Raw genomic sequence first — 9,616 nt, forward strand, 5'->3', positions numbered from 1 at the left:
CATTACAGGATCCATACCGCATCCCCATTCACCATCACTGTCCATATATCTGCTGGGCTACCAAGAGGAGGACTCGTATCTGCATCGGGTCGACTCAAGACGGTCTCTCAGGTTCTTCAACAACCAGAAGATTTAAAGCCCATCAATGGAAATTAATTTTCTAATCATTAAGGGGCATCAATAGAACATTATATAGAAGAGCAAAAAGACCCCACAGATATGCAGACAGAAAATGCTTTTTAAACCCCTAAATTCTGCAATTCAGTCTTTAAGAATTAATGTCATTTTAGATTTGTTCTCACAAGTTCAGAAATTGGTTCTGTTGGTTGCTATGGAGATTGCACCAATTGGTTATTTTGCAAAACACATTATATATATAACCACATATGGAAACTCTCAGGGTGTCGGGGTGAAGGGGCAGTTTCTCTGGGTAACACAGTCTGGAGCCGATTACTTCATTTGCTCCTCTGATTGAATTATATTTAAACATCACAATTGCTGCATTTTCTCGCTGCGATATCACAGCTGGAAAACCTGCTTGAATACAGGTCATTTCATCTCATATATTTGGGAAAATTAAGATGGTACTTATTTGGTATCTTTCTGCATGGTAACATTCTAGAAAGCTTTGGATTCTATATGACATCATCGATGGTGATATTGTACAGTGATGTGTATTATTCATGATATGATAGATGGTAACATTGAAGAGTGGCATGTATTGTTTATGACATCATCGAGGGTAACAATCTAGAATGTTTGTGTTGTTTATGACATCATAGGTACAAGTCTATAAATCCCCCGGTAATTGAGAAACCAGCTAACAGACAAGCGAGAGGAGTCTAGGAGTTGGTCTGATTTTTTTCTGCGGTTCTTCTTTCGAGAAAGAAACAAGAAAACTAACTATCGGGTGACGCCATGATTCGGGTGTCACACATCACGTTTGTGATGGGCTTGGTGCTTCTAGCACAAGCCACTATCTCACTTGGTGAGGAAGGGATCACTGTGGCCTGTTCTGCCCAAATTCCCTGTAAAATAGCCGTTGCCTCCCATAATCCCATCATCCTAACCTGTGTGAACAGGCCCACGGACGCTTCCATTTATTGGCAATATCTAGATATTTCCAATTCCAGCGCAAAACCCGTTACCCTCGTCCAAAGTCAAGGTTCGATCTCCACCATCCCGACAAAGCTTCTGGAACTGATGAAACGCCCGACGCTGATATCCGGCGATCTGAAGATTCTCTCCCCGGAAGTGAAAAACACCGGAATCTATACCTGCAGATATGGAGAGGCGGTTCTAGCTCATTACGCGCTAGATGTCCAGAATGTAGAAGACATTTACATTTCTCATGCAAGTCTGGGGCAGATGGTGCAACCTAATACCACTTTGGACTTTGGAGATAAGGGTTCGGTTGAAATGTTCACGGTTTGGGAGGAATGGCAGCCCTGTGACAGGTGCGGGGTTCAAGGAGAGAGGAAGAAGCTTGGCTTTTGCTACGCCAGGATGAACATCAGCTTGGATCTGGAAGAGAAGGTTTGGCCGTGCGGCCTCCTGAGAGCCATCTTCAAAGAACTTCAACCTACTCATAAACCTGAACTCAGGATAGAGATGTGTGAAGACAGCTGCAAGGAACCAACATCTTCCGAAAATGAGGTTCAGCTTCTTCTGACTGACAACTTTTATACAAACCTCCACGCCGACGCATTACTCAAATGCCCCACGGCCTCCATTTACAGGTAATGATCTATATCTCATCATGTTTAAAGCGGAAGTCCCCCAACGCTGTGTAAAGTAATAACCCCCCCAGAGCTGTATAAAGTAATACCCCCCAGCTTTGTATACAGTTATAACCCCTAGGGCTGTACACAGTAATAACCCCCCCAGCGCTGTATACAGTAATATAACCCCCCAGCGCTGTATAGAGTAGCAGATAAAATGGAATGAAGGATATTTATTTACTCTTTCTATGCATTATTTTGCAGACCTGTTTACTGGGAGCGTGAATGTGTTTCTATATCACGTCTACAAAAGCTCCGTGGCAGCAGCCCGTATATTTTGGATAACGCCACCGGCGGGGGATCCTTGCTTATTCCAAATCTCAACCAATCAGATGCCGGAATTTACAAATGTTACGTGGATCACCGCCTGGCCGGGAGGTTTAATGTGATCGTCCATAAGCTGCAGTACACGTGGGAAGCGTGGCTCTATACTTCTCTGGAGTCACTGATACTTGGCATCGTCTTATTCCTAATCTTCCTGATAGTTCTAGGCATTGCCTTGGCTTTCAACAAACCTTTCAGCGATGCCATCAGCAAATTACCGGTGTAAATGTGTTCAGCCTCATGTCTAACTGCCATCACCTTTACGTTTGTTATCAACTGGAAATAAAAGACATGATTTTGGAGGCAAAATTAATGTATCATGTAATTATTTTATTGGGATTGATGAAGATGCTTTGACGTCCATCAAGAAATTTGTCTACTCTGCATAAATTGTCTACTCTCAGGGTTTTTACACCAGTCTCAGGGTCTCAGAGTAAAAGGGCAGATACTTAGGGTTTCTGGGGGGGAATGAGGAGATTCTCATGGCTTTCACGCCAATCTCAGGGTTTTACAGGGAATGCAGATTCATAGGGTTTTTACCCCAATCACAGGGGAAATGGGCAGATTCATCGAGGGAGCTCTGCAAAGCAAGGGTTTGGCCCATGCGTGCCTGGGCCTTCACCCTACCATGGCCAGTTTGCTCATCACTGTCTCTCCTCCACCAAACAATCTGGTTTCTCCCTTTACAGCCGCTCTGACTTTTACCATCAGCAGAGTGGAACCACCAACCCCGGCACCTGAAGGGGCAGATGAAACTGGAAACCAGACCAGCGTACGCCCAACGGAGCAAGAGGCCATCCATTTCAATCGCATCTCTAAAGTATTTTCCCATTGACTTGCCTGATGTTCTCCCATAGACTCAGAAGGAAAAGAAATGATGTTCTGGAGTAAAAAAAATAACTTTGATGCAATAAAGTAACTTCAATGTAAATAAAGAAATGATACATTCTATATAAAGTGAACAAACACACGAGCTGAAGAACATTCCACGGGATCCTAGGGTTTCTGAGGCCAGGTCCAACCACACAATGCTTTACTGCACAAAAAATATATATAGAGAAAAATATAAAATAAAATATATGCTATATATATATATATATATATATATATATATATATATATATATATATATATATATATATGAATAATACACTTTTCTCTATCCGTCTGCATACACTTTTATATTTACCCGTGAAACGTGTCTTCAAAAATTGACCTTCAGGCAAAAACTGTTTAAAAAAAACCCAATTTACAGATTTACTGCTTCGTCTTGCGCAATTTCTCATTGGTAGAAAAAAAATATTTTTGGAATAAGAGGGAACATTAGAAATCAGTGGCCCCTAGGCTGGGGGCCAATCGGTACAGAACTGTAGACACCTCGTCTGTGCCACCTCTAAACAAGGAGAGATACTCATTGTACAGCGCTACGGAATACGATGGCCCTATATAACACAATAATTAATAATAATAATAATAATTTGTAGTAAGAGACATTGAAGTAAATAATGTATAATTTCCTTAACCAAAAACATCCAGAAAGTCATTACAGGATCCATACCGCATCCCCATTCACCATCACTGTCCATATATCTGCTGGGCTACCAAGAGGAGGACTCGTATCTCCATCGGGTCGACTCAAGACGTTCTCTCAGGTTCTTCAACAGCCAGAAGATTTAAAGCCCATCAATGGAAATTAATTTTCTAATCATTAAGGGGCATCAATAGAACATTATATAGAAGAGCAAAAAGACCCCACAGATATGCAGACAGAAAATGCTTTTTAAACCCATAAATTCAGCAATTCAGTCTTTAAGAATTAATGTCATTTTAGATTTGCTGTCACAAGTTCAGAAATTGGTTCTGTTGGTTGCTATGGAGATTGCACCAATTGGTTATTTTGCAAAACACATTATATATGTCACGTTTGCTAACACCAAAAGCACTCACCGCAGGAAATCAACAGGAACTCAGGATGATCCCAACAGTGAGGAAGCTGCAGTGATAGCTGAAAATGGTGGATACTGAGCTGAAGCAGCGAGGTGCAGAAGTAGCAGATATGGGAGCAGCCCAGGATCAGATATACGATGCCGGACGTCAGACAAGCCAGGGGGTCAGAAACACGATACGGATAGTCAGCCAAGCCAGGGTCAGGTACACGATGCAGATAGTCAGCCAAGCCAGGGTCAGGTACACGATGCAGGTAGTAAGACAAGCCAGGGGTCGGTAACGATGGTCACAGGCAGAGGTACAAAATCAGCAGGCAAATGGGTAGTCAGGAAATCCAATGGTCAACCAAATAGCAACAAAGCAAACTCAAACTCAAAACGGAGGAAAGACCACAACAGGGTGCCTGTGGACAGATCTGCAGGGTTTTTAAATCTGGCGCCACAGAAAGCCACGCCCCCAACAGAGCGTCAGGGGCGTGCCCTGAGACGTCCCTCTGACTCACGGCTCCAGCCGTGAGAATTGGCTGCGCCCCCAGTGGAGACCGGCGAACCGGTAAGTAAACCTCTCTGGGGATTCCTTAGGCAGCGAGCAGTTTTCATTCTGATCGCTGCCGAATCCCCAGATCTGCCTTCCCGCTTCCTGCACCGGCGATCGGGTTGCAAATCGCCAGTGCAGGGAGATCGGGAACTCCGGACCCCACCGCACTTACGTGCCGACGTTCGCCCGCCGGAGACGGAGCCCGAGCTCTCCAGCTCGGGTCTTCGTGACCCGCGAGCAGATCGTCGTCCACAAGGACCCGGGACCGCGACCGGACCCGGGACCGCGACCGGACCCGGGGCCGCGACCGGTCCCGGGACCGCGACATTACCCCCTCCTCGAAGGCCGGCAGATGGGCGCAAGGTCCCAGGCTTGGTGGGATATTTGAGGTGAAATGACCGGAGCAACGCAGGGGCATATACATCAGTAGATTTAACCCAGGACCTCTCTTCTGGACCATACCCCTTCCAGTGAACCAAATAAAATACAGAATTTCTGACTTTCTTGGAATCCAGTATGGATTGGACCTCGTACTCAACATGAGAATCAATTATAACCGAACTAGGGCGAGGAATAAATCTGGTAAAACGGTTGCAGGTGAGGGGCTTAAGTAGAGACACATGAAAAACGCGAGGCATTCTAAGGGAGGAAGGAAGATTAAGTTCATAAGCTACTGGGTTAATTTTGCGCAGAATTCGAAAAGGACCAATGTAACGTGGGGCAAGTTTCATGGAGGGAACTTTAAGCTTAATATTTCTCGTGGATAACCACACACGATCATTAGGCATATAAGACGGACCCAACCGACGACGACAATCAGAATGCTGTTTATATTTGAGGGCCGCTGTGGATAAGGCGCGACGGACTTTGTCCCATACGGAAGGTAATGGTTTGACATAAGAATCTACCGCTGGGACCTGGGAATCCTTGAATGAATCGGGCAAAGAGGAGGGATGGTAACCATAATTACAAAAAAACGGAGTAAGTAATGATGATTCATGAACAGTATTATTTCTAGTGAATTCGGCCCAGGGCAAAAGTTGGGTCCAATTGTCGTGATATTCATTGATAAATAAACGTAAAAATTGTTCTAGAGTCTGGTTCGTTCTTTCAGAAATGCCATTGGTCTGGGGGTGATATGCTGAGGAATAGGCTAGGGATATCCCTAACGAGGAGCAAAAGGTTTTCCAGAACAATGCCGTAAACTGCACCCCCCTATCAGAAACTATTTGCATAGGAATACCATGTAGACGAACCACGTTATCAACAAAAATAGGGACCAAATCGGGAGCCGAAGGTAATTTAGGGAGAGGAACAAAGTGCGCCATTTTAGAAAAGCGATCAACTACAACCCATATAACAGTATTCCCTTCGGAGGGAGGGAGGTCAACGATAAAATCCATGGCTAAATGGGTCCAAGGACGAGAGGGAACCGGTAAAGGTAGAAGCAACCCGGAAGGTTTAGAATGAGATGCTTTAGCAGTGGCACATGGGTGACAAGAAGCAACATAATCTACACAATCCGACTTTATCTCAGGCCACCAAAACTGTCTACCTATAATTTCCAGCGTACGCCGAGCACTAGGGTGACCTGCCGGGAGAGCCGAATGGGCCCAGGATAAAACCTTACGTCGTTCTGAAGCCGGAACAAACAGAGAACCTATAGGCCATTTACTATGGACGGGTACCTTGGTTTGCGCTTTAAGAATACGTGCATACATCGGCGAATACACATGAGTGGAAACTGATGCAATAACCTGAGATGGGGAGATAATAGGTTCGGGTTCCGACGTATTGTCAGTATCGGATGCGAACTGTCTAGACAAAGCATCGGCCTTAATATTCTTAGACCCGGGACGGTAGGAAATGAGAAAATTGAATCTAGAGAGGAACAAGGACCATCTAGCTTGTCTGGGATTGAGTCGTTTGGCGTGACTGAGGTATTCTAGATTTTTATGATCCGTCAAAATAGTGACAGTATTCCTTGCCCCTTCCAAAAGATGCCTCCATTCCTGGAGTGCTAAAACAATACCCAGAAGCTCACAGTTGCCCACATCATAATTACTCTCCGCAGGAGAAAATTTCTTCGAAAAATAAGCACACGGGTGAAGTTTCGCATTAAAGTCTTTCCTTTGAGAAAGCACAGCTCCCACCCCAATCTCAGATGCATCCACTTCCACGACAAAAGGCTTAGTGACATCAGGATGTCGTAACACTGGAGCAGATGCGAAAGCTTTTTTAAGGAGGGAAAAAGCAGTAATGGATTCAGCAGACCAGTTTTTACAGTCAGCTCCCTTTTTCGTCATGGCGGTCAGGGGGTGTACAATTTTAGAGAAATCTTTAATGAACTTCCTATAATAATTAGAAAACCCTAAAAATCTTTGCAGGGGACGTACAGCTTGAGGTTGAGGCCAATCGGAGATGGCAGACAACTTGTTGGGATCCATCTCAAATCCTGCTGCAGAAATTATGAATCCCAGAAACGGAACACTGGCAGCCCCAGAGTCCAACATAGCTGATGAAGAAATCTTCATCCCACCCCATTCCAGGGACACCGGAACATGAAAACAATCTTTAAATTTAGGGGCTGAAACGTGCTCACCCAGACCAGGCCCCTTTACTTGGACTGGGCACTGTAGTTTCCCGGCTTGTTGGGGCAGGTTCGAACAAAATGACCTTTCTTGCCACAATATAGACACAACCCTTCTGCTCGACGACGATTCTTTTCCGTATAAGACAATTTAGTAGCTCCCAATTGCATCGGTTCTTCTGGAGGTAAAACAGGTGACGAAGGTCTGGGGGGTGGGCTGGAGGGTAGCTGATGACAGGATCTGTATTCCAATCTTTTAACTCTTTGCGATTGTCTCTCACGAATGCGACTATCCAACTTCAGAGCCAAAGAAACAAAATCTTCTAGGTCATCAGGTAACTCTCTAGTAGACAGTTCATCCTTAAGACGTTCAGATAGCCCGTCATAAAATGCTGCGATTAAAGCCTCATCCGACCAATTCACCTCTGCAGCCAAAGTCTTGAATTCAATTGCGTATTCAGCTACAGAGCGGGAGCCTTGAGAAGAGTGAAGTAACGACAACGAAGCTGTAGCTGCTTTTCCAGGAACATCGAAGGTTCTACGAAATGCAGAGATGAATGAAGCACTGTTATAAACTTTAGGAGAGTCTTTTTCCCATAACGGCGAAGCCCATGCCAAGGCTTTACCCGACAACAATGAAATGATATAACCCACTTTCGCTTTTTCAGAGGCAAACATATGAGGGGTGAGTTCAAACTGAATCGAACATTGATTTAAGAATCCACGGCATGATTCTGGTTCACCGCTCTATCTGTTCGGAGACGGCAATTTGAGAGGAACAGTAGCTTGAGAAGACCACGGCATCATGGCTGGGGAAGCTGTGTCTGAGGCTGAAGACAGGACAGAGCCACCGGATGCCGGGTCAGACCTGACAAGCAACACCTGCAGGGCTCTGGCCATATGATCCAGAGTATCTTGCATGTCTTTAAATCTTGCTTCATGGGAGTCCAAAGTTTGACTATGGGACGACAGCACCTTGCTAAGCTCAGAGGGATCCATGACCCTGTTGTAATGTCACGTTTGCTAACACCAAAAGCACTCACCGCAGGAAATCAACAGGAACTCAGGATGATCCCAACAGTGAGGAAGCTGCAGTGATAGCTGAAAATGGTGGATACTAAGCTGAAGCAGCGAGGTGCAGAAGTAGCAGATATGGGAGCAGCCCAGGATCAGATATACGATGCCGGACGTCAGACAAGCCAGGGGGTCAGAAACACGATACGGATAGTCAGCCAAGCCAGGGTCAGGTACACGATGCAGATAGTCAGCCAAGCCAGGGTCAGGTACACGATGCAGGTAGTAAGACAAGCCAGGGGTCGGTAACGATGGTCACAGGCAGAGGTACAAAATCAGCAGGCAAATGGGTAGTCAGGAAATCCAATGGTCAACCAAATAGCAACAAAGCAAACTCAAACTCAAAACGGTGGAAAGACCACAACAGGGTGCCTGTGGACAGATCTGCAGGGTTTTTAAATCTGGCGCCACAGAAAGCCACGCCCCCAACAGAGCGTCAGGGGCGTGCCCTGAGACGTCCCTCTGACTCACGGCTCCAGCCGTGAGAATTGGCTGCGCCCCCAGTGGAGACCGGCGAACCGGTAAGTAAACCTCTCTGGGGATTCCTTAGGCAGCGAGCAGTTTTCATTCTGATCGCTGCCGAATCCCCAGATCTGCCTTCCCGCTTCCTGCACCGGCGATCGGGTTGCAAATCGCCAGTGCAGGGAGATCGGGAACTCCGGACCCCACCGCACTTACGTGCCGACGTTCGCCCGCCGGAGACGGAGCCCGAGCTCTCCAGCTCGGGTCTTCGTGACCCGCGAGCAGATCGTCGTCCACAAGGACCCGGGACCGCGACCGGACCCGGGGCCGCGACCGGTCCCGGGACCGCGACAATATATATAACCACATATGGAAACTCTCAGGGTGTCGGGGTGAAGGGGCAGTTTCTCTGGGTAACACAGTCTGGAGCCGATTACTTCATTTGCTCCTCTGATTGAATTATATTTAAACATCACAATTGCTGCATTTTCTCGCTGCGATATCACAGCTGGAAACCCTGCTTGAATACAGGTTATTTCATCTCATATATTTGGGAAAATTAAGATGGTACTTATTTGGTATCTTTCTACATGGTAACATTCTAGAAAGCTTTGGATTCCTTATGACATCATCGATGGTGATATTGTACAGTGATGTGTATTATTCATGATATGATAGATGGTAACATTGAAGAGTGGCATGTATTGTTTATGACATCATCGAGGGTAACATTCTAGAATGTTTGTGTTGTTTATGACATCATAGGTACAAGTCTATAAATCCCCCGGTAATTGAGAAACCGGCTAACAGACAAGCGAGAGGAGTCTAGGAGTTGGTCTGATTTTTTTCTGCGGTTCTTCTTTCGAGAAAGAAACAAGAAAACTAACTATCGGGTGACGCC

The 9,616-nt window shown here is 45.7% G+C and overlaps 1 protein-coding gene across 1 annotated transcript; it reads left to right on the plus strand.

Moving 5' to 3' along the window:
- Positions 1-918: 918 nt before the first annotated feature.
- Positions 919-2,331, plus strand: LOC149282249 (protein FAM187B-like). The gene is made up of 2 exons (XM_089498437.1): positions 919-1,739; positions 1,986-2,331. The coding sequence occupies exons 1-2, from the start codon at positions 919-921 to the stop codon at positions 2,329-2,331; spliced, it is 1,167 nt and encodes a 388-aa protein (XP_089354563.1).
- Positions 2,332-9,616: the final 7,285 nt, after the last annotated feature.

Source organism: Sceloporus occidentalis, unplaced genomic scaffold, assembly GCF_023333645.1.
Source record: "Sceloporus occidentalis isolate IW3139 unplaced genomic scaffold, rSceOcc1.0.p SCAF_120, whole genome shotgun sequence".
NCBI lineage: Eukaryota > Metazoa > Chordata > Lepidosauria > Squamata > Phrynosomatidae > Sceloporus > Sceloporus occidentalis.

What these genes read in the sequence shown, in the direction of transcription:
- LOC149282249 (XM_089498437.1), top strand. Translation starts at nt 919, where the DNA reads ATGATTCGGGTGTCACACATCACGTTTGTGATGGGCTTGGTGCTTCTA. An exon ending in CCCACGGCCTCCATTTACAG is followed by an intron (nt 1,740 to 1,985) that starts GTAATGATCTAT and finishes ATTATTTTGCAG; the next exon opens with ACCTGTTTACTGGGAGCGTG.